Genomic DNA, 24922 nt, shown 5'->3' with positions numbered 1-24922 from the left:
GTAGCTAAAAAGAGTGAGGCAGGGTTTAAGAGAACATGAAGTTTCGGCCTAGCAATCGCTTTAGTCCAGATCTCTACAAACTTTGAGGCACACATCCACGTGGTTCACTACATAAAAAAGAAAAAGAAAGCAAGAAAGAAAAAAACAGCATAGCATTTCAAAGCATGCATGCATGTATGTGTCGTGTTTTGGTGCAAGGGCTGTCGGGAAAATGTTGTTTGTTTTTTCGACGAGAAAATTGCTACAAAACACAGGTACCCCTTTGTGAATACTAAATATTAAAAGGGTAGTCAAGCAAAAAAAGAAAGAAAAAAAAAAAAAAAACATGGGCTTGTAATTTTGTGGAGAAAGCTATGTGGTTGGATGGTTTGGTGTGTAATATTCAAAAAGGGAAGTATAGTTGTTCATCCACTGTCGGATGCTGGAGACAACCTCTGCTATGATCATTGCTCCCATGCACGCTCACCCTCACATCTAACCCTAACCCTTTTTCAATTTCAATACCACTTCCTCCCCAATTTACTTTGAGTTTGTGAAATGTTTTATTTTCATTCATACATTCTCCTCTAATCTTTAAAATTCCTAAAATACATATTGGAGTGAAACTATTCAGATGAAATGTGATTTCTTAGGCTCTTATTGAGCTTGTTGACTTTCCAGTTGTAATGATAGAAAATGATGTGCATAAAAAATTATGGGCATTTACCGATTTTGCTCGAATGATTATAACTATTTTTCTTTTTCCTGTTCCACAACTAAAAAATAAAAATGGAGAAAAATATCGTCGGTAGTACGACTACAATGTCGGTGTATTTTAGGCCAGATATACAAGTATTTTATAAATAAATATTTAGATATTTTAAGAATAAATTGTCTATTCTCTGTTTATTCAGACTGTGCACCGATTTAGTAGAAAATATGATCGAGATGAGATAAATTTATCATATTATTTTGTGCAATAAGAAAATGTTAAATGGGTCCCACAAATGCTGCCCATTTTGATGTCTTGGAGTGAATTAATAATAATAATAATAATAATAATAATAATANGAGAGGAGGGTGTGGAAATATAGGAGTTGAAAGAGGGTTGGGGGGATATATAATTATGAAACCCACTACATGTGTTTGTTTCTTGTTTGTGTTGTGTGATTTTCAATGGCTTTGGATTTTAGCTCTCAAGGTGTTCCGAGTAGAGAGAGAAAAAGACAGACAGAGAGTGAGGGAAAAATAGAAAAAGAGCTTTCAAATTCTGCACTTGGGTGAAGGATCCAATGCAACAAATATACACACATCCATATCCACATGTATTCCCTCTTTACTTTACCATTTTTTAATACGCGATTCTAATGTCCCACGTTGGTTGGTTGGTTGGGGAGGAGAACAAACATCCACGAGTATATGCGTTTTGACTTCGAAAGAATTGAATGAGGAGCTGTATGAGGTGAAAATCTCATGCATGGTTCTTAGTACGAGGAGGAAGGGTTAAGGATTTACTCGGTGTGAGATATCAAATTGTTCGAGAAACCCTAGATATTGTTGGAGTAAAGGATCGTCAACAAGGGCGCCTTGAGGGGAAGCTCGAAAGGGAAAGCCTAAAGAGGACAATATCTGTTGAGGATTATTGGGATTGGGAGTGTCCCACATTGGTTAATTTAGTGGAAGATCATGTGTTTATAAGTGAGGAATACTATCTCCATTGGTATGAGACCTTTTGGGGAAGCCCAAAGCAAAGCCATGAGAGTTTATGCTCAAAGTGGACAATATCATACCATTGTGAAGAGTCGTGATTCCTAACAAATTGTTCGAGAAACCCTAGATGTTGTTGGAGTAAAGGATCGTCAACAAGGGCGCCTTGAGGGGAAGCTCGAAAGGGAAAGCCTAAAGAGGACAATATCTGCTAGCGGTGGATCTGGACCGTTACAGTGACCGTCTCCTTGAATAATTTTTCCGACTAGTGCCTCTGTGACATCCCACATCACTTGGAGAGGAGAAAAAGTTAAAAGAGGACAATATTTGTTAGAGTTGGGCTTGAGTCGTTACAGCCTCACACTATTCAATGACTTGTTCTTATACCATTTGTAATAAGCCAAAGCGGATAAAATTTCAAATGGAATGGTTCTCTTTCTCTCTGTAGCTAAAAAGAGTGAGGCAGGGTTTAAGAGAACATGAAGTTTCGGCCTAGCAATCGCTTTAGTCCAGATCTCTACAAACTTTGAGGCACACATCCACGTGGTTCACTACATAAAAAAGAAAAAGAAAGCAAGAAAGAAAAAAACAGCATAGCATTTCAAAGCATGCATGCATGTATGTGTCGTGTTTTGGTGCAAGGGCTGTCGGGAAAATGTTGTTTGTTTTTTCGACGAGAAAATTGCTACAAAACACAGGTACCCCTTTGTGAATACTAAATATTAAAAGGGTAGTCAAGCAAAAAAAGAAAGAAAAAAAAAAAAATAATAATAATAATAATAATAATAATAATAATGCTTCATTTTGTGATGGAGATTGTTTGCTTTAGGCTTAGGATTCCTTTTTCTTTTTTCATTTTTTTCATTTTATTTTGGTAGGATTCCTAATTTGAATGTGGGGGGGGAAGGTCCTTCACATGGATATATATATAATATAATATATTATAAAGTATCATTTGAAGTTTATGATTTTAATTATCTGTAATTTATTAGTCTAAGAACATATATCTAAATTAAAATATTCATGTACTCTCTTTTCCTAACTTGGAATCAAATAAAAATAAAAATGATTTTTTGTTATTTAAATATAGTTTATTGTGTGAAATATTAATTAGTTTAAAAATAATATATAAAGGGCATTTCGTTTTTGCGATGTAAAAAAAATAAAAAAAATAAAAGTAACAAATTACTCATTCACCCATGATCTCAATTTGAAACGAACCAAACCCACCACTTACCAATATTGTCCGTCATATATCATNTTAGCTCTCAAGGTGTTCCGAGTAGAGAGAGAAAAAGACAGACAGAGAGTGAGGGAAAAATAGAAAAAGAGCTTTCAAATTCTGCACTTGGGTGAAGGATCCAATGCAACAAATATACACACATCCATATCCACATGTATTCCCTCTTTACTTTACCATTTTTTAATACGCGATTCTAATGTCCCACGTTGGTTGGTTGGTTGGGGAGGAGAACAAACATCCACGAGTATATGCGTTTTGACTTCGAAAGAATTGAATGAGGAGCTGTATGAGGTGAAAATCTCATGCATGGTTCTTAGTACGAGGAGGAAGGGTTAAGGATTTACTCGGTGTGAGATATCAAATTGTTCGAGAAACCCTAGATGTTGTTGGAGTAAAGGATCGTCAACAAGGGCGCCTTGAGGGGAAGCTCGAAAGGGAAAGCCTAAAGAGGACAATATCTGCTAGCGGTGGATCTGGACCGTTACAGTGACCGTCTCCTTGAATAATTTTTCCGACTAGTGCCTCTGTGACATCCCACATCACTTGGAGAGGAGAAAAAGTTAAAAGAGGACAATATTTGTTAGAGTTGGGCTTGAGTCGTTACAGCCTCACACTATTCAATGACTTGTTCTTATACCATTTGTAATAAGCCAAAGCGGATAAAATTTCAAATGGAATGGTTCTCTTTCTCTCTGTAGCTAAAAAGAGTGAGGCAGGGTTTAAGAGAACATGAAGTTTCGGCCTAGCAATCGCTTTAGTCCAGATCTCTACAAACTTTGAGGCACACATCCACGTGGTTCACTACATAAAAAAGAAAAAGAAAGCAAGAAAGAAAAAAACAGCATAGCATTTCAAAGCATGCATGCATGTATGTGTCGTGTTTTGGTGCAAGGGCTGTCGGGAAAATGTTGTTTGTTTTTTCGACGAGAAAATTGCTACAAAACACAGGTACCCCTTTGTGAATACTAAATATTAAAAGGGTAGTCAAGCAAAAAAAGAAAGAAAAAAAAAAAAAAAAAAAAAAAAAAAATGTATGAAGTAAGGAGTGACGACATGGATAATGGATTAGGGGTTATGAATAAAGTGTGGGGCCCAGTGGAATGGCATGGATTTCACCGCATGTTAAGGGTAAAATTGATAGGTTAAAAAGATCCCATTCCCTTTTCTTTCCCTTTTTGTCCCTCTTTTCTTTTCAAATTCCCAATTTTAGTCAACTATATTCTTATGTTGCCCCCTCCCTCATGCCCTCTTTTCTCTCCCTTTTACCCATTTTCCCATAAATTTAATGGCGTGCTTAACGATCTCTCTTTAGAATTTGGATCAAGATTCGACACATGATAGTTCCGATATTCTTTTGCAACATAGTCACGTCAACTACTTGTTGCTTCTTAAGAGTAAAGACTATCCTCACAGATTAACACGAGTCATTCATGTATACTTTATCCTCATTCACATGCATCTTAGGAAAGTTTTTAGAAAATTGCTCAAAGTAAAGTACCTTTAACCATGAAGTTCCTACAATTGAGTCACTTAAAAGAATATACACCTTGTTGTGATATCAAAGTTAGTCACTGGGTAGTGTGTCAACGAGGACATTAGGTCTCAAAGGAGGGTGGATTGTGAGATTTCACATCAGTTGTAGAAAGAAACGAAACATTCCTTATAAGAATGTAAAAATCTCTCAATAGTAGACGTGTTTTAAAATTATGAGGTTGACAACCATACGTAATGGGTCAAAACGGACAACATTTGCTAGTGGTGCACTGAGACGAATTGTTGGTATATGTAATGATTTTCAATTCTTTTAAAATTTTGTCAACTATTCTATTTTTAATATCCCTCTCATATTTCTTAGCTATTTTATTATCATGATTCCCTCATTGGAATATGGTATAATTCATTCATGTACCTCTCTTCCACTTTGTTACAAATGAGGTTAAGATTTTAGTAAAAAAAAAAAAAATCTTCTCGAAATTAAACCATAAATTTTTTTTAACGATAATTTTTGTTTTATCCATTAAATTATGTCCACGTTAATTTTTTTTAAAAAATAATTACCTAAAAGTTAACACATTCAACTTAAACACGATTTAATTGAGTTAAAACATCAACCTTGTTGAGCATCAACATGCTAATTCAATATGAATTTTATATCTCCACCTCGAACTTTACTCGTAATAATAATTATTTAACACGAGATGCTAAACTTATCGAAGAACTGATGAAATAAAAAATAATTATAGAGAGAATGTAGGAAATTCAAAACCTTAATTTCAGTAATTGAAATGATATTATAAAGAAAAGTGATTGAGAGAGAGATGATTAACGTGGGACAATGTGCTTTTTTGTGCTGATAATATTATTTTAAATGAAAGATGGAAAATAGTTGCAGAACTGTGATGCCATATAATTGCATCCAATGCTCATGCTTCATAATTTTGCTTCCCATCTCCGACCATCATGTCCCCATCTCTTATAATAATAATAATAATCATCATCATCAACAAAATACTTATGTACCCCAATACCATATTAATTATATCATACCATATTGTATTTTTTCGTTACACCCGAGTAAAAGAAAATTACATAAATGAACAAAAACTATATCTAAATTAAACATGTTTTACTTGTAATTTGACGATGTCGTAGAGAATATAAGGGAATATTGGAGTCATCAAATGTCGAAGTCTGCTTTATGGATAAACGGTTTGAGGCATGAGAAGGTGCAGTGGGAGTGAAGCTTAGGGAAATGAAACAAATCTGAGAGAGACGGCTCCAAATCATGAGTATCCATGTAAAGCATGTAAAGGCGAGGCATACACAAGATGGGGCTCTTCCTCCTCGAGATCCACCTTTGTTTGCTGCTCAATTTCAGACATGGTTCATCTACGTGATGCATAGCAATGCACAAAAGTGCTTCCATTTGTGTAGCTATTGGTCCTGTCCCAACTCCCAACGCCTGAGCCCGACACCCAATCTAACCATCTTCGTTTCTTTTTGTTCATCAAACCAAGGGATCAGTTACTTGAAAGTTTACAAGTTTTACGAGTTTAGGTTGTTTATGGGCTTTGGATCAAATAATTAAACTTAATACTGTCGAATTGGGTTATATGGAAGTTGTGTCGAAGTTAAATAAATAGTTAGGTCCAAAGCCAATAAACACCTAAGCTTCATGGTTGGGCCCAATAGCCATTAAAACTCATACCCACATGTTCATGAGAAGCTTTATGTATAGAACATCCCTCCTCTATTCACTATAAAGTTAAAAATCTCATTGAAAAAGACTTTAAAAAAAAAAGATAATTGACCTTGAGATCCTACCTTGATTACAGAGGGAAACCAAACCTTCTTTGGTGTAAAAATCTCTTCTTAACAGACACGTTTTAAAACCGTGAAACGATATCATAGGCTAAAACAAACAATATTTGCTAGTAGTGGGCTTGGTCTATTTACAAATAATATCAAAGTTAGTTAACGGCCGTGTACCACCTTGCTGCCCCCCAAGAAAGTAGATTTTAAGATTCACATTGGCTGAAAAGAGTGTGAAAACTTCTCCTTCGTATATCATTTTTAAAACTTTTCAAGGCTAAATGATTCTCCAGAATAAACGTACTATCAAATGAAATTTAAACTCAAAAGAGAGAATCAAATGATAAAAAATTAGAGATTGTATTTCACTGCACAAAGTTAATACAATACGATATCAGATGACGACTCATATATAATTAAACACATATGAACACGGACATTTAGATCAATTACTCATCTCCACACATATATGTATCTTTCCACTATAAGTTGTATACATAGTGATAAAGGCAAATGCATCAAACAAATCTTGGTGGGTTGATTTTCAAGCCGAGGATAATATCGGTTCAATATTCATCATTGAGCTATGTTCATGTTAAGATGTCAACGTACAAATGCTCAAAAAAAAAAAAAAAAAAAAAAAAAAAAAAAAAAAAANCTTCATCAGATGGGAACATAAAAAAATGTTTAGTCCAACTTGATTAGTTTTTATTGTTTATAATAGTAAGGATGGAGCTAACAATGTATGTAACCAATATTGTGTCCAAAATTAGGTTGACTTTATGTATATTGAAGACTTAATTATAATAATGGAGAAGTATGTCCCTTAATCCTCAACATTCATCCAAAGATACCAACTCCAGATTCCAAATCAAATCATATATTGTGTTCATAAGGGTTAGAAATTGATGTTCAATTTGTTGTTATTATGATGTCATTAAGAAGGTACGAATATGAACTTTGAAGAGATTTTTTTAGATATCAAATTCTCTTAGTTCTTCTGTTCTTAATCGAAGTTGTTGTTGAGCACCGGACATCAAAAGTCATACACAGAATCCTCTGTTCTACACTTAGCCCCACCAAAGGGAACAAATCCTCATCATCTGAATCGACTATCTTGTGCTCTTCATGCCCTGTTTTCTACCTTTTCTGCTGACCCAATTTCGTTTATGGGTCTGATATGATGTCGGCAGTAGATTACGCCATTGAAGATGGCGGCACGGTCGCCGGCGATGATGAGATTTTTGTAGCTGTCGGGAAGTCTGTGGGGGGAGCTACGAGTGTGCTTCAGTGGACTCTTCGTCGCTTTCCTGGTAAAAAAGTTCGTCTACTTCACGTTCATCATCCATCTCTCCGGATTCCAACTCTCTGTAAGTTCTTTTTTTAACTTAGTTTTGCTGGAAGTTGCATCGAAAATTTGAGTTTCTAATTCTTTTGTGTGTTGTTCAGTTGGAAAATTAGCAGCAAATCAAGTTAATGCGCATATGGTTGCTGCATATAGGAAGAAGGAATGGGCAAAGACTATCAAGATTTTGAGTACTTATTTATCTATTTGCTCTGATGCTAAGGTAAGACTCTTAGAATGACGATAACCATGTAGCAGCTCAAATCCACGGCTACCCGATATTATCTTTTTTGAGATTTTCCTTAAGAGGTTTCTTCACCTTGTAAAGAATGATTTGTTCTTCTCCCAATCGAGGTGGGATATCACAATCTATCCCCTTTAGGGCCCAGCATCTCTTTGTGAAGAATGCTTCGTTTCCTTTTCCAATCGATGTGGGACCCCCAATCCACCCCCTTCGAGGCTCAGCGTCTTTGTTGGCACACTATCTCGTGTCCACCCCCCTTCGTGGCTCAGTTTCTTCGCTCACATATCGCCCCGGTGTCTGGCTATGATACCATTTGTAATAGTCCAAGCCCACCGCCGGTCGATATTGTCTTATTTGGGCTTTCCCTTTTCAACTTCCTCTCAAGGTTTTAAAATACGTCTGCTAGGGAGAGGTTTCTATATGCTTATAAAGAATACTTCGTTCTCCTCCCCAATTGACGTGGGATCTCACAAATGGCAAACTTGAAATGATTATAATCTAATGACACTTTCAGGTGAGAGTTAGTTTTGCTGCCATGGAAGCAGACCATGTTGGGAAGGGTATCGTGGATTTGGTTGATAAACTTTGTATAAAGAGGCTTGTTATGGGAACTGAAGTCAGTGTACAAGATAAGTAAGTGTAAACAATGATTGGTGGATTAATCATCACTGTGTTTCTGACTTGAATGTAAAAATTTGAATGCAGCTTCATGAAGATCAATAGAAGGATGTCTAGAACAGCAGATTACACTGCTAAAAATGCTTCCTCCCTCTGTGAAATATGGTTTATCAACAAAGGAAAGCTTGTGTCGACACGACAAGCTGCTAAATGTCCAAGTTTTTTGATGTCACAAAGACAACATTCAATGCAAATTGCTGAAAACTTTAGTCCTTCATCATTTCAATATAGTGATAGCGAGAACAAGTCATTCTCATTAGATTTTATTCAATCCTGTTCCACGAGAATCTCCATGAATGTCAAAAATGGAGAATGGATTGAAGGAGAACTAGCTCCCTTGAAACATGAAATGGGTTTGTCCTCTGAGGAGGCCACTAAAAATTTGGAATTGCTGGCTCTAGAAGCTATGAACAAGGTGCAGTTAGTGGTCGTTTTGCTTGTGTCTGCCTGTAATTGTTGTACTTAAAATGAGCTTCTTTTTTTATAGGCTAAAGTCATTGAGTCTACTTGTACATGTGAATGCAAATTACGACAAGAAGCTGAGTTTTCATTAAGAACTACAATCCAGGAGAAGGAGAAGCTCATATCAGAAAGAGAGCAGCTGCAGCTAGAACTTTGGAGGACACTGAAAAACATTGCTCTTCTAGACTGTCAGACACAGAGAGTGAAACTTCGGCAGGATGAAGCAGCTAAAGATTTGGAGCTCATTCAAGTATCTGTTTCAGTTCTATGGCAGGAGAAGCAGAAGTTCAAACAACAGAAGGCGAAAGCGTTGCATTGGCTTGAGCAGTGGAAAAGTGGACAAGCTCAGTCTGCAAATTGTAGAAGCTTGATTGGATTTGTTGAAGAATTGCCTCAGCTGGATGAATTTTCATTGTCTGAGATACAGACCGCAACGTGTAACTTCTCCGAGAGCTTTCGGATTGGTCAGGCGGGCTATGAGTGTATGTACAAGGGGGAGATGATGGGCAGAACTGTTGCCATATCTAAACTGCATCCTCATAGTATGCTGCAACCATCAGAGTTCCAGCGAGAGGTTGGCTTTCTGCTTTGTCTATTACAAAAGTTTAATTTGTTTTCTTTTGTTCTTGTGATATCACACGTTGGTTGGAAAGAGGAACGGAACATTTCTTATAAGAGTGTAGAAACCCCTTCCTGGTGGACATGTTTTAAAACCTTGAGGGGACGCTCTCTCCCGAGTGGACCTCTCCCTAGTGGACATGTTTTAAAACCTTGAGGGGAAGCCCTCTCTCGAGTAACCTTGAGGGGAAGCCCTCTCTCGAGTGAACATGTTTTAAAACCTTGAGGGAAGCCATCTCCTTCGTGGAGATGTTTTTTTTTTTTTAAACCTCGAGGGTAAGTCTAGAAGAGAAAGCTCAAAAAGGACAATATCTGCTAGCAGTGAGCTTGTGCTGTTTACAAATGGTATCAGAGCCAAGCACCGAATGATGTGCCAACGAGGACGCTGGCCCCAAAGAGGTGGATTGTGTGATCCCACATTGGTTGGGGAGGAAAATGAAGCATTTCTTATAAGGGTTAGAAGAGGCGTTTCAAAACCTGGAGGGGAAACCTATAAAAGAAAGCCCAAAGAGCACGATATATGCTAGGGGAAACCTATAAAAGAAAGCCCGAAGAGCGAATATATGCTAGCGATGAGCTTGAACCGATGTTTGTTCATGATAGATATTTGCACTTGCAGGCATATGTTCTTGGCGAATTACGACATCCTCATCTGGTGACGTTGCTCGGTGTGTGTACCGAAGCCTGGTCACTAATATACGAGTACTTGCCGAACGGGAGTCTCCAAAACCACCTTTTTTCAAAGGGTAAGACTCCATTGACATGGAGAATCCGAGCACGAATAGTCGCTGAAATCTCAAGTGCCCTTTGTTTTTTACACTCTTCCAAGCCTGAAAATCTTGTCCATGGAGATCTTAAACCTGAAAACATCCTTCTAGATTCCCAACTTAGCTGCAAGATTGGTCATTTCGGTATTCGCCGGTTAGTATCTGAGGAGTTCCGCTACTTTCAAAGTCTCCCAATGAGCACTGTGCCTAAGGGTGCTTTCTCATACACAGATCCAGAGTTCCAAAGAACCAAAGTGCTAACTCCTCTATCTGATGTCTACTCATTTGGGCTCATCATTCTGCAGCTACTCACTGGAAAGCCAGCAGTCGGACTAGCTAGTGAAGTGCGAAACGCATTATCGTCTGGACAATTAGAACTCGTTTTGGATTCATCTGCTGGAGAATGGCCAGAAACTGTTGCTACGAGATTGGTAGACTTCGCTCTGCAATGCTGTGAATTGAAGAGTCGAGACAGACCGAATATAACACCGGTTATCGTTAGGGAACTGGAACAGTTATATGTCTCAGAAGAGAGACCAGTGCCACCTTATTTCTTATGCCCCATCCTGCAGGTAACTTTGTGTTCTTGATGTATCAGAAAGACTCTTCCACCAAGGCTCTTCTGATATATGAACTGTGTGGACTTGTTTCAGGAGATAATGCAGGATCCTCATGTTGCTGCAGACGGGTTCACATACGAAGGCGAAGCGATTCACTCGTGGTTGAAAAATGGTCGTGAAACTTCACCGATGACCAATTTGAGATTGAATCATTTGCAGGTAACTCCAAACCACACTCTGCGGCTTGCAATTCATAACTGGCTTTGTAAATCATAACTCCAAAAGGGAACAGTTCATCATAAAATATGCAAGTTTCTTACAGTGTCAAAATAAATGAGAAACTTTTGGCTTTCTTATTAAACTCTGCAAGGCAGACAAAACCAAACACTACCAGAGATTCTTCAGAAAATTTACTCTCTGAGGTATCATGTTCATTTGTACATAAGACATAGGATTGTGATGGAACTCGAAACCTATCCCTATCTCGAAAGCAACGAGGCATTCGATTCAGGTTCATCAATGAAAGGATGATACTCATCAGGTGAAACTCCATCTTTAAACTCCTTACCACTCAAAAGCGGGTTGGACTCGAGCACGCCATTATCCCATCTATTGGACCCTTCCTTGTTTGGAACCAAGTTCTCTTTGACACTTTCTCGAGTTTCAGGCTTCTCGATCCCATGGCTATCTACTACATAAGCTTGTTGGTTTCCTTGTGGGTTTGCTGTCTTTTGATCTGACAAAGCCTGATGTTCTTGGTTAAGATTATCAGAACTGTTGAAGTTTGAATTGCACTTTCCATATCTTGCAATGGATGAAGAACAATCTTCCAGAACTCCTTGAGACTTTGATCTGGAAGAAAAGCTTCCAAATCCAAGAATCCCCCGTGTCAACTTCCTAGCCTTGTCCCTCTCCTCTTTGAGAAAAGACCTTTTTTCAAGAAGGTTCAACATCCTCTCTGATTTGTTTCTAACTGAAATGCCCCAATTGAACCTGTAACCAAATCAACATCAAATACATAATTTCACCACAAACAGATAGCGTTCGACCGACGAACAAACAAGACATGAAAACGACATTGATTCGTCGAGTAATATACATTAGTGAGAGGTTGATAGGCATTACCCCTTTTCATCAACATATTGGAAAGTTCCCATTTGGGAAATAACATGTTTGTCACTCTGAAACTCCTCTGCTACACTCTCTGGTCCATGAGTCAAGAGATGTTCAAGAATGATGAGAGAGTTGTAGCAAAGTCTCCAATTCTTCTTTTCAAATTTCTGCAATCTGCCTTGCAAGTTCGTTTACTTTATCAATCATGAATCAGCACATTCAAAGCCAAAACTAAATTTTAAGAGGAATTTAAAAGTAAAAGCTCTGGAAACTATCTCCCTAAAGAACTGACTACTATTATGGATTTTTCCCATGATGATCAGAGGATCTAATTCATAAAACTGTAAACAATGATCAAATAAGAACAAAGCTAAAACCTTTTATGGAGAATAGCTACAATTCTCCAATAGTCATCGACCTCAAAAGCTGCCTTGGAAATTGAACTCAAAGTTCTAGCATCTGGGTTTCCACTGATAGCTTCTTCAGTCAATCTAAAATGGAAAAAAAAAAAAAAAAAAAAAAAAAAGATCAAGAGCAGCCCATGAACATGAAGAACATCAGGAACAGGAAGAATAAAGTTACAGTTCAGCAGAGGTGACATCTGTGAGGGCTAATCTAGCAGTCTTGATCTTCTCCTTGAAAAAGAAAGAAGCTTGCTTCTTCAAATCATGGAAAGAGGGAGAGGCCATACCGTCGGATTTGCTCGAGATGGACATGGTATGATAAACCAAAAACCCTTTGGTGTTCTAAGAAAAAGATGCTCGATTTGGAGCAAACATTAGGTACAGACAGAAAGAAGCATTCAAAAGATGCCGACAAAACCCCACCAAATGCTTGAAAATTAGAAGGGGGAGAGAGAGAGATGGTGATGTGAGCAAGAAGAAAGAATGGTGGAAAATGAAGACCAAATGGAGAGGTTGAAGAAAGGGTTGATCAGGGATTGGGTTTGAGAGTTGAATTTATGGAAATCTGGGAGTGTAAAAGTCAAAGTGGCTAACTCATTTCAGGACTGATGGACGCCGATCGTTGCGGGTTTGAAGCTTTAATAAATGGATTGTTGACACTCACTTCTCAGCTCCCTTCGCCGCCTATGGAGCTTCTGACCCATTTTTCTTGCTATCTATGAAACTACTCCTTTTTATTTCCATTTTATTTTTCTCTCACAAGTTTTGCATAAGTTTTTCAAATAATATTTTTTCAATGCTTAAGAACATGTTATAATTGTATTAATAATATGGTTTGAATAAACATTAGGTATGATTATGAATTGTTTATACTATGTGATACGGTAGTTGTTAGGAGTGTATATGGTTGGGGTTGGAATAGGTTTACCCAAAAGTTTGGGCTTGTTGGATTGGTAATCCAACTTAACCTTTTATTTTTGGGTTGGGTTCGAGTTGTGAAACAACGGAGTGCCGAGTGGAGAAGTCCAATGAGAAATGCAGAGTGGAGAAGTCCAATGAGAAATGCAGAGTGGAGAAGTCCAATGAGAAATGCAGAGTGGAGAAGTCCAATAACAAACATAGAGAGGAGAAGTACAATGAAAGTGGAATAGAGAGCTGAGTGTAGAGACAGTCGGCAACGACGTCTGACGAGAAACACATAGACAATCGAGCGGAGAAATATGAACTGAGAAGAGAGTCCAATGGAGAAATAAAGAGGCAAGCGACGTTGATGTCCAATGATACACAGAGACGAGACGAGAATGAGATGAGAACTGCTAAGTCCAATGATGACACACATAGAGAGCCGACAAGAGTCGAATGATGAACGACGAAGACAAACACTGTGATATGATTTTGTGAGACTGCGCGAGTGTGAAAGTCAATATGTCGTTTTACTTACCCAGTTACCCTTGAAGTCGAAGATGAACGCTGCGTGAGACTATGAGACAAAGTCTCCAAAGTGCAAACGCACTAGGGGTAGGGGCAGATGCTGACAATGACTCATGGGCTTGGGCTGTGTGGGCTTTTGCTGTGTCAGCTTGAGTCTATTTTGGGTTGAGCCAAGTTGACCCAATAATTTAAATTTAGAACCCGAACCCAACCTAAATCAGATCGGGTTCCAAAAAAAACAAACCTAACCTAAACCCAAAATTCCTTTTAACCCAATTCAACTCTTATAATTCAGGTCGAGCTCTCGAGTTAGCAGGTTGGATGTACACCCTTAATTGAAATGCAATGGGGTAAAGTAGTTTATTAATAAGTGCTTAATAATAATTTTATAACTAATCAAAATGCGTAAAGAGTGAATAGACGAAGTACACTAAAACTTACATGTCTACTTCACAATCAACTAAGACAATAAACTATAGAGTTCTTAATCATACGGAATTTGGATGTAGGCTGCATCATAGACAAAGGGAATATCGACCCTACTCGACCCTACTCTGTATGATCGAATCGATAATCTTCATTCATAGTATAAAAAATTTTAAAATCATCACAAACTTAGTTGAGGCGGAACCATTCAAACCCAGACACAAGGGGTAGAGAATGGGAGAAAGGCCTATGAAGTTGGGTTGATGGTGACCGTCGGTTTTGTAGGGAGACAAACAATCAGAGTCGTCCAGATAATGCCATCCTGTCATCCACTTTAGTTTAGGGTCACGTGTGGGGGCATAGATCTGGAGCTCCACTCAAGCAACTCCAAAACCTGTGGGCCAACCTTCCTCTTCCACTTTCTAGCTGGCATTCCACCTAATCCCTAGCTCCTATAATTTAATAATATTCATAATATCACTCTTTTTCTTTTCCTGCCACATCATCCTTTTTTTTTCTTTTTTTTTTAATACTATTAAATTATTCTAGTATCTAATAATAATTTTAAATTTCTACCCAACATTTAATTAAAATTCACTTTTAAAACTTCAAATTTGTAATTTAATTTTAATCAATAATAAAATGAAAATTTAATGATTATCTAGATTAAAATAAAATGCATCTTAAAAACAAAGAATATTCATAAATTTAGTGACTAAAGCAAGAAAGGTATACAAGTTGTGGGAACAAAAAAACATAAATTTTTTACTTTTTAATTATTAAGAAACATTAATATAATCCACTAACAAAAGTTACACACAATTTTATTTTTAATTTTATGTTTAATTTCTATGTATTATATAATAACCATCTCAAATCATTTTTTAAATCCCAATCAAACTTTGTTTCTAATTAATTAATGTCTGTACATGAAATTAACAATAAAGATGAAACTAATGATTTTTTTTTTTTTTTTTTTTTTTTTTTTTTTTTTTTTTTTTNGGAGTTTGGCTTGTGCAGAGCTAGAGCCCAGAGAAATGGCTGCAACCAAACAAACGAAACCTGATCTGTTGGGGAAGATGACACATGAGGAAGCAACATCTCTGAGCCACAAGTTGCTTCCCCTTCCTTCCATCCACCATTTTCGTTGCTCATAAACACCTGCAAATCCAAAACTGAAACCACCGCAGATCTCCAAAACCAGTATGATTTCTTTTAATTTACACCACACAGAGATGGAAATCGACGGAACGAATTACAGGAAGAAAAATTGGCTGCTGCTTTTTGTAGCCCAATTCATTCGAATCACCGTGTAAAAAGAGACCCAAAAGAAAAAAAAAGGAAACCCGTAATATGAAAACAACTGTCACGGGGAAAAATCAATCGAATATTGTACTACTGAATTAAATACAATGCTATACAACAACAACAACAACATAGAGTCAGGAAGAAATTCAGTACGCCGTTACCGGCGGCAACCGATCGGATTTCCTCACGATACCCTGGTGGAGATGAAAGATGCAACGGCGGTCCATTAGATTGTGGCGACATAGCTGCCATTGCATCCGGTGGTTGAGCACTGACCATAGTTTCATTCGCAGGCTTGATTGTCATAATCGGATTGTTCCCAAATATCTCCTTCGGCAATAGCACTTCCGAAACCCCAAAAATGGCGACCGGCTTCTGATCGAACACCGTCTGAGTCACCGATGCTTGAACAATTCCGGTATTGATCCCAACCGAGCCGTTAACTCGCGAAATGTTGAGTGTGAAGCTACCGGCGCCCATATCCTCCGTCGCTAAAGTGGGCTGAACAGGGTTTACAATCGATTCCAAAGACCCGAGAGGGTAATAAGAATGAAGCACATGAAATTTCAAGACAACGGCCTTCTTATCCGCTGGCAGCGACTGGAGCTTCACGGTGGGCGGAAGGTCGGAAAACGCGGAGTCAGTAGGAACAAAAAGCGTAATCCCAGCGCCGCCTTCATCGGCCTCAAACTCATCAACAACACCAGAAGCCAAAAGCATGGAGGCAGCAACATTAAAATTATGGCCATCAATCAAAGCCCTAGTGATATTCAAGCCCAAAGGCGGGCGAGTCTCTGACGCCATGAGATCAAATCCATAAGGGACAAGAAGGGCATTAACAGCAAAGATACTAACATTATAAGGAAGATTCTTAAGAAGCGTCAAAACAGTAGCATTAGAAGAGGAGAAAGGAACAGGGGAGTGAACAGAAACAAGACCGTCGAGTGGGTCGCGAGTGATGTTGACGGAGCCGAAATCGCTAGTGGCACGGCCAGTGGTTTGAAAGAGAGTGGTGACGAGCTTGCCGGAAGGGGAGATCTGACGGAGGTCGGAAGGGGAGAGGTATTGGAGGAGGACATGGTAGCGGAGGACATCGGCAAGGGAGGATTGAGGGATGCGGTGAGTGAGATCGGAGGAGGCGGCGAGGTAGGAATTGGGGACGGCGAGGAGAGTGAGGGAGGTGAGCTGGTTGAGATCTGAGAGGATGGAGGTGGAGAGAAGGGCGGCGAAATCGGAGAGGTCGGGGAAGGAGGAGAGGAGGGAGGAGATGTCTAGGGCAAGGACAGGGGAAGGGGAGGAGGAGGAGAGGAGGAGGAGGAGGAAAAAGAGGGAAGGGATAGGGGTAAAATGGGAAATGCGAGTGCCCATTTCTCTGGTGTGAAGGAATGGGGGGAGAGAGAGAGATAGAGAGAGAATGGGTGGCCGGAATCCTAATGGGCGGAGTTTATGGGTTAGGTAAGTGGGCGGAAGGGGGAGTGAGAGAGTGTGGAGGAGGAGGATGAAGGATGATGCGGATGTGGGTTGTCGTATTCAATATTCCTCTTATACCCCGCTTCTGCTTTCCGCCAACTGTTACCCTACCTACTAACAACACTCTTACACTCTTATAGTTATATATACGATTAATTGAAAAGATTAATATTTTAAGATAAGACTCGATTAGTTTATAATTTTATAATCGATTAAATTTCTAATAAAAATACTATTTTGGTCATTACATTAATGTTGAAACATAAACTAGTTATTGGATTTTGAGCCAATGAAATCTTTATAAAAGATATTAATAGAAGTTTTAAAATTTTAAATCACATTATTTTTTAAAAAATAATAATAATTTTTTTTAATTAAAAAAATACAAAATTCTAATTTATTTTTATTAATTTAGGCTAAAAAACCAAATTGTCACTCTTTTTCCTCCCTTGTACCCAGCCGCGCGCCAATCCCTTAGCGGCCGTACTCGTCGAGAAGCTACCCACTAGTCATCTTAGTAGACGGCGTCCTACCGGCCTGCTGCGACCACGACCGGCGGGGAACGACGACCCTGCGCGTTTCCTCTTCCAGCGACTGATACTCCAAACGGAGACGCGAATCACCTGCGGTGCATCTGTCAGCGGCAGCGCCCCATTCTGAAATACCGGCACACTTCGCTTCTCTATCTCCGGTGATTCACGACGGTAGCACCCACGGCGAATAGCTGCGTGATCTCCTCCTAGCGACAAAATTTGAGCTAGGAGATAGTGAGCCATAACCCGAACGACCCCCTGGATAGAACACCCATAGCTTTTAGGGTTCAAATCTACAAAATTGAACTCATTCGAACTCAATCCTGCAAAGACTCAAGCTTTACGGTAAGGATTAGTTGGAAATGGCTCGCTCTAAACTCTTTTTGGATTCCTTCAATGTTTAGGTTTGGACTGTTCGAATTAAGTTTAATCTCTCACGAACGTCCTTCAATTTCGATTATGGTTTCGGAACTGAGTTGTAACCTTGGAACTTTGTCTTTCTTGTTTCAAGAATTGATAGAATAGCTTAGAAGCGATTTAAAATGTGTTGTAAGTAGTTTCTTCTTGTGGAGTTTGTATACCTTGTATGCTATGTATGCTGGATGCTTTGTTATACTTGTTTGATATGTGTGTTTTTATTTAATGTTATGTTGAACCCGATTGTATGTTTTGATGTGTTAAGCACATTAAGTTATTGTTTTGTGTTGATTAAGCATGTACTGATGTTGGTCCCTGCGTTAAAAGCATGTTCATGTGGTTATTAGGCTGGAAGCATGGTCTAACAAGCATGTATAAGATGTGCATACCTGGGTTGTTTAGAGACTGATTGTTAAGTTGCGTATATTTGAGTTTGCAATCCAGGAAAGCTAGGAGAATATAAGGATCTCGGGTGTAGATGGTCAAGGGTTGATATTATTTTAAGGAAATTAAAGTGAATATCAATGCCTCGAGTATAAATGGAGGTTAGGTATGTCGCTTTTTGGTGTCAAGGCTTTGGGTATAAATGATTGAGGGTCGATGCACAAGTATAAATGGTCAAGGGTCAGTGATGAGTCTTAAGGTAAGTATTGGGGCCTTGGGAATAAATGGTCAAGGGTCAGTGATGAGTCTTAAGGTAAGTATTGGGGCCTTGGGAATAAATGGTCAAGGGTTGATGCACAGTTCAAGGCTTTGGGTATTAATGGTCTAGGGTCGAACGTCAAGTTCTATAGAGAAGTGTTGAGACCATGTGTATAAATAGTGAGGTATAAATGGTCAAGGATTGGTGTGATGAGTCTTGTGGAGTTTGGACATAAATGGTCAATGATCAATGCACAGTTCGAGGCTTTGGTTATTAATGATCAAGGATCTGAATGTCGAGTTTCATAAAAGTGTTGAGGCCCCAAGTATAAATAGTCAAGGATTGATGCATCTCGAAGATGTGGGAAAGATTGATAAGAGCTTGGGAAGGGCTTGAGAGAGCTATAAAGAGTTTTAAGGATTCAATATTGTCTTGAGATAGAAGTTGAGCATGTATAATATGAGCATCATGCATGATATAATTTTGATAAGTGAGCATCACGCATATTACTTGGTTCCTCATGGTGAGAAGTATGATCTTATGATGTATGTTGTATGTCGTTTGGATGACTGACAAGAGCGTTTCTGTCGGTACATGACTTTGGATGGCTGGCCCACTTGGGGAAACTTATATGGTTTTACCAAATTCCTATTCTATGTTTTTCGTCGTTATATTACTTCTTGGGAACTCCGGATCATTTCTTGTTGATGCTGCTGGATTGGCAAAAGTGTAACGGCCCAAGCCCACCGCTAGTAGATATTGTCCTCTTTGGACTTTCTCTTAAGGTTTTTAAGACGCGTCTGCTAGGGAGAGGTTTCCACACCCTTATAAAGAGTGTTTCGTTCTCCTCCCCAACCGATGTGGGATCTCACAGAAAGTCATTGTCCATTTTTCTGGTTGCAAAATAGTCATAACTAGCCATCTGTGTATACTTTTGTTTTCCTGCTAATGTACAAAGACTAGTAGGTTTTATATCTTATGTTATTTATTTATATATTATTGCTTTTTACTGAAGCTTTCCATGGAATCTTTTCAATTGGAGTTGACCTCGCTCCCCTTATCGAAATCATAATTGTTCTTGCTTCAATTGATTGATATTTAAATTTTGTAGATCTCTTTATTCTAGTAAACTTTACAACTTTCCAAAGCATGGATGATGTTTGAGGCGCGAGAGAAGGGAGAACGATGAGGTTTTTGTGCGTAAAACAAGTTCTATATTTGAGAGGCTTGAGAGAATCCTCAAGTTTTCCATGGCTTTTTTCTGCCATTTCCTATTGCTCAGATACTCCCTCAAAGAAGTCTAAACTTGCCCCTTTACAGGTTTTTCTTCACTTCTCTTCCATTTTTTCATTACTTTTTTCAATGCAAATTCTTCTACTCATGTTTGGATTTATTGGGTTCCACAGGAGAGGAGAATGATAGACAGGTTTATGATGTATGCCAAAGGAGGTGATGGTGGAAATGGATGCCATAGCACTCGCCGTAGTAGGCAGGATCGCCACGGCCAACCTGATGGTAGGCTTTATGTAATTATTTAATCTCTTAGTTTACACTTGTCATCTAATTATTACTATGATTCGAGTTTCAATGGTCTAATTTGTTGATGAATGAAAAGTTGATGTTTTTTTAGAGGAAAAGATTAAACAGTCAGATATTATGCAGTCTTGGATTCAGCAGCTTTAAGCATCACATTTTATGCTGCTCTTTCTTTATGTTTCTGCTAATATCATATTAGAATGATAGTCAAGTAAGGAAGATCGAACGGTCCCCTTGGCGTGTATAATTAGGAACTGTTCCCCTTGTCATGAGATAGCTGCTTGACTCTACCACGTCGCTTCCTTTCTAATTGATGCAGGTGGAAATGGTGGAAGGGGGGGCAATGTCATTCTCGAATGTTCCGCTGCTCTCTGGGACTTCAGCAGTTTGAAGCATCATATCGTATGTTCGACTCTTATACTCATGCTAGAAACAACTCGGAAATGAATGATAAACTACCTTTAGAGTTATTGAATTACAATATCAATCAATATTCCTATCATCTCTTGCAGAATGCAGGTAGAGGAGGACATGGATCTTCAAAAAATATGATTGGAACCAGGGGTGCAGATAAGGTCATCTATCCCTTTCCCGATCTGTATGTGTGCGACTTTGCTGCCTTTTATTGTCTCTTAATTTTCCACTTAATCTATACATTTAAGTAAGTTTAAATTGCACTAAATTATGAATCAGGTAATCATGTGACATCTTTATTGAACAAATGTTAGCAGATCTGACACAATGTAGTAGAGAAAGGGTAGAAAGAATTGAAATGTTGGACAAATTAGAGTGGCATAGTTTATAAAAAGAATTTGATGTTGTGATATACCACGTTGGTTGGGGAGGAGAACGAAATACCTTTGATAAGGGTGTGGAAACCTTTCCCTAGCAGACGCGTTTTAAAGCCTTGAGGGGAAGCCCGAAAGGGAAAGCCCAAAGAGGACAATATCTGCTAGCAGTGGGCTTGGGCCGTTACATACTATTGCTTTTAAAAACAGGGTAGGTTTACACATGCTACTGAATTTTGTCCTATTGTCTATGTTTTTCTCATCTATCTATTATATTTGATGATACCCCACCAAGTTACTATATTTGATGATAGATTGTTCAAGTACCCATTGGCACTGTCATTCATCTTGTGGAGGGTGATGTTTCTAGTGTAGTCGAACAGCATTCGACAACAGATTTAGACCCCTGGCAGATTCCGGGCGCACTAGTTGATGATCTCTCTAGTAGTTCCTCCCAGAAGTCTCTTGAATATTCAAATAGAGGAGAGGAAGTTGAATCGACCTTCATCAATACTCTCTCATCGTGTAATAATGGTAACGATAATGCTAAAAGTTCGTCATTCAGGAGGGAAACCTCGGAAGTTGCATCAACCAATGGGATTTCCCAAGTTCTTGCATCTCCCAACAAACTCGAAAGTTCAATTGATGATGATACTACAGAAAGTGAAGAAATGAGATACAATGTTGCAGAATTGACTGAAGTAGGACAACAAATAATCGTTGCTCGTGGAGGGGAAGGTGGTTTGGGTAATGTTCATGCTCTCAAATTTTCAAAGAAGCCTAAAGCCTCAATGGCTGTGAGGCAAGAGGACGAGTTCATAAACTCTGATGTATCTGAAATCAACGAGTCCAGAGAGCGAATTGGTTCACCCGGGACTGAGACCGTGCTTGTTTTAGAACTTAAAAGCATTGCCGATGTTGGCTTCGTCGGGATGCCAAATGCTGGAAAAAGTACTCTTTTAGGAGCCATTTCTCGAGCAAAGCCAGTAGTTGGTCATTATGCATTTACTACTCTGAGACCAAATTTGGGGAACTTAAACTACGACGACTTATCAATCACAGTAGCTGACATTCCCGGACTTATAAAGGGTGCCCACGAAAACCGTGGACTTGGACATTCATTCTTGCGTCACATCGAACGCACGAGGGTTCTAGCATACGTTCTAGACTTGGCTGCTGCTTTAGATGGTAGAAAAGGGATACCCCCATGGGAGCAGCTGAGAGATTTAGTAGCAGAGCTTGAACACCATCAAAAGGGGTTATCAGATCGTCCATCCTTAGTAGTGGCTAACAAGATCGACGAAGAAGGGACCGAGCAAGTGTACGAGGAATTAAAGTCAAGAGTGCAAGGAGTTCCAATCTTTCCCGTGTGTGCCGTTTTGGAAGAGGGTGTTGCAGAGCTTAAAGCTGGTCTTAAGAGCCTTGTGAATGGTGAAACATCTTACAGGCTTAACATAGATGAAATTATTGTTGATTAATATGTTTGAACTCTACCATTTCATTCCATTTTTGCTATATAGCTGATACAACTTTAGAGACTATTTATGCGGCCTAGTTGAGTAGGAGGTCGTAAAAGTATAACTTTTCGTGTTCTTCGCGGGTGACGATCTTTATTTGAACCTTCATCTTAGATTCCAATGTTGAAATTTATGTGGTAGAGGCGTATTATTTCATGCTATCTTCCTAGGATGTATCAACATTCATTCAACTTAAATGTGTATTAAGAACAAAAAGGGTGGATTATTTATTTGATCATCCAAATGAAAACAAATTGGTTGGTGATGAAATCTAGATGTAGGAACCCAATTGATTAATTTAGAGATTCAAAATGTGTATAAGTAGTAAAGAGGGAGCCCTGAATCATCATCCCCAACACACAAACCAATCCAAAAATCTTAGCTTTTTGAGAAACAAAATGGCTTCTGGGTGCAAATGTGGTGACAGTTGCTCCTGTGGAGATAGCTGCAACTGCCAATCTGGGTATCTATCTATATATCTTCTTTCTCTCCACCTTCTACTTACAAGTCACTTTATTTATTAACCCATTTTTCCAATCTTTGCAGGTCTATCACAGAGGCCTTCATCCTCAACAAGTAATAATGGTTTTGATTGATTTATATTTTGTTTAAATTCTAATACCACGACCATCAGGTGTCAAATTTGGTTTCTGAATCGATTAAGAACGAAAAGTTTACAGAAACGTTTTATCTCTAGGTTTGTAATGTTGTATACAAATAAACTATGCAGGGATGGATGCAGCTGTGGGAGTAGCTGTTCATGTGACCCATGCAACTGCAAGTGAGCAATGGGAGGGATGGATAAGCCCCAAACAACAAAGCTTCTGGTTCTTAATACAATAAATTGATGAATCTACCCACAAAGTTTGTTCCTTTTTTCTTTTTCTTTTTTTTATCTTTTGGAATAATGTAATTAAGTGAGCCATGGAAATTACAAGTCCATATGGATTTGGTTTTGCTATGGCTTCAACAAATGTGTACTACTTATGTGTGGTGGGTTTAGGGTTTCATATTCATCAAACGTTCGACTATTTCAAATCCTGTTTAATATCAATATCTGTGTTTCCTGTGAATTCTTCTTCTATATTGTTCTAACAGCCTAATTCCACTGCTAAAAAACGCGTCTATTAGATGAAAAGAATATTTTGTTCCTCTCTCCAATCGATATGGGATCTCACAATCGTTACCTTTTCTCTCCCTCCCTCGAGAGAGATGAAAAGAATGAAAGATTTAGATATACTTTGACATGTCTTTTATCAATATGAAAAGAGATCGATAGAATTAAGGTTAAAACAGTAAATCGAGTATTGGTTAATAAAAATCTACTTATTTTTTTAAATATTAATTTCCTAAAATGATAAAAGATTAGGAAGAGATTAAGGATTCGGAAAAGGAATTAGAAAAGGTATTATAAATAACATTCATTCATTTATTGATTCATTATGAGCGAATTTTTGTTCAAAATAATCATGCCGTCGCCGCCGTCTTTTGCCGCTTCACCGCCGCCAATTAGCGCCATCGTGGAGACTTACGGACTGAGATGGACGAATAACAATTTGGCTGTGATAGCCATTTGTTTCCTCATTATACTCTACCTCATCCTCTTAAATTTCTTCAAATCCGAATTAGAATCCGGCAGTGATCCAGCCGGAGCATTGCCGGTGGTGCGAGAGCCGGAGATTGTACGGATTGAGGCCTCGGTTTTCAGTTACAAGGAAGCCGATGGAGGTCACGACGATGAATGTGCGATTTGCCTTGACGAATTTGAAGATGCCCAAAAGTGCCGGAAGATGAATAAGTGTGGCCATATATTCCACCGCCGCTGCATTGACCGGTGGCTCAAGGTGGACCGCCACTGCCCCCTTTGCCGCAGCTGCGTTTGCGTAGTCGTTCATCCATGATAACATGATCGGAGTTTCTTCGTCGGAGATTATTTTGTTATCTTTGCGTTAGTTCAAATGTAAACAAATTAGTGCATTTTTTTTTTATTTTTTTTTTTCAAAATTAAATAATATATTTTATTTATTTATTTAAATCTCATAAATCTACTAATATTTATTCAAAATCTCATTCCAATTTTAAATATATATTTTTCATCCAATTAATTACATCTTAAAACATTATATTATATTTTCTATCAAGTTACACTAACCAAAGTCTGTAACTCGCTCAGAATTAAGATCGAGTCGATAATGATTATCATGTGAAATATTAATTTTTTTTAACTAATGAATTTATAAAGAAAGATTAAATATTTTGTAGTCTAATCTCAGATTTATTGTATAAGATACATCACTCACGTATCTGTACGTTAACGATTTATATCAAATCATTTGTAATTATAAAGAGTGAATAATATTAATAGACTTTATCTAATTTAGACTTTTTAGGTTATTTTTTAGCATGATACTCTGTATGTCA

The 24922-nt window shown here is 38.3% G+C and overlaps 5 protein-coding genes and 1 long non-coding RNA gene across 6 annotated transcripts; 4 read left to right on the top strand and 2 right to left on the bottom strand.

The window, feature by feature from the left end:
* Positions 1 to 7235: 7235 nt before the first annotated feature.
* LOC111786858 (U-box domain-containing protein 33-like) lies at positions 7236 to 11206 on the top strand. Its single transcript, XM_023667071.1, has 7 exons — positions 7236 to 7611; positions 7691 to 7809; positions 8345 to 8463; positions 8536 to 8923; positions 8996 to 9544; positions 10208 to 10927; positions 11009 to 11206. The coding sequence occupies exons 1-7, from the start codon at positions 7422 to 7424 to the stop codon at positions 11189 to 11191; spliced, it is 2268 nt and encodes a 755-aa protein (XP_023522839.1). The 5' UTR covers positions 7236 to 7421; the 3' UTR covers positions 11192 to 11206.
* A 39-nt stretch (positions 11207 to 11245) lies between these two features.
* On the bottom strand, positions 11246 to 13139 carry LOC111787423 (clathrin interactor EPSIN 1). Its single transcript, XM_023667379.1, has 4 exons — positions 12611 to 13139; positions 12406 to 12519; positions 12041 to 12202; positions 11246 to 11908 (listed from the first exon to the last, which is right to left on the bottom strand). Exons 1-4 carry the CDS (start codon positions 12742 to 12744, stop codon positions 11395 to 11397), a joined length of 924 nt encoding a protein of 307 aa, XP_023523147.1. The 5' UTR covers positions 12745 to 13139; the 3' UTR covers positions 11246 to 11394.
* Positions 13140 to 15544: 2405 nt separating this feature from the next.
* Positions 15545 to 17206, bottom strand: LOC111787179 (fasciclin-like arabinogalactan protein 4). The gene has a single exon (XM_023667283.1). It carries the CDS (start codon positions 16963 to 16965, stop codon positions 15685 to 15687), a length of 1281 nt encoding a protein of 426 aa, XP_023523051.1. The 5' UTR covers positions 16966 to 17206; the 3' UTR covers positions 15545 to 15684.
* Positions 17207 to 17487: 281 nt separating this feature from the next.
* On the top strand, positions 17488 to 22662 carry LOC111787046 (probable GTP-binding protein OBGM, mitochondrial). Its single transcript, XM_023667210.1, has 6 exons — positions 17488 to 17945; positions 19772 to 19980; positions 20067 to 20175; positions 20516 to 20598; positions 20709 to 20771; positions 21299 to 22662. The coding sequence occupies exons 2-6, from the start codon at positions 19846 to 19848 to the stop codon at positions 22460 to 22462; spliced, it is 1554 nt and encodes a 517-aa protein (XP_023522978.1). The 5' UTR covers positions 17488 to 17945; positions 19772 to 19845; the 3' UTR covers positions 22463 to 22662.
* A 256-nt stretch (positions 22663 to 22918) lies between these two features.
* Positions 22919 to 23554, top strand: LOC111787464. Its single transcript, XR_002813985.1, has 3 exons — positions 22919 to 22964; positions 23048 to 23077; positions 23232 to 23554. It is a non-coding gene; the product is annotated as an uncharacterized LOC111787464 (long non-coding RNA).
* Positions 23555 to 23970: 416 nt separating this feature from the next.
* On the top strand, positions 23971 to 24402 carry LOC111788465 (RING-H2 finger protein ATL56-like). The gene has a single exon (XM_023668799.1). It carries the CDS (start codon positions 23971 to 23973, stop codon positions 24400 to 24402), a length of 432 nt encoding a protein of 143 aa, XP_023524567.1.
* The last annotated feature ends 520 nt before the right edge of the window (positions 24403 to 24922 follow it).

The sequence above is a fragment of the Cucurbita pepo genome, chromosome LG02 (assembly GCF_002806865.2).
Source record: "Cucurbita pepo subsp. pepo cultivar mu-cu-16 chromosome LG02, ASM280686v2, whole genome shotgun sequence".
Classification (NCBI taxonomy): Eukaryota; Viridiplantae; Streptophyta; class Magnoliopsida; order Cucurbitales; family Cucurbitaceae; genus Cucurbita; species Cucurbita pepo.
Note: the sequence above shows the minus strand (reverse complement) of the source record. Positions and strands in the feature narration are given on the sequence as shown.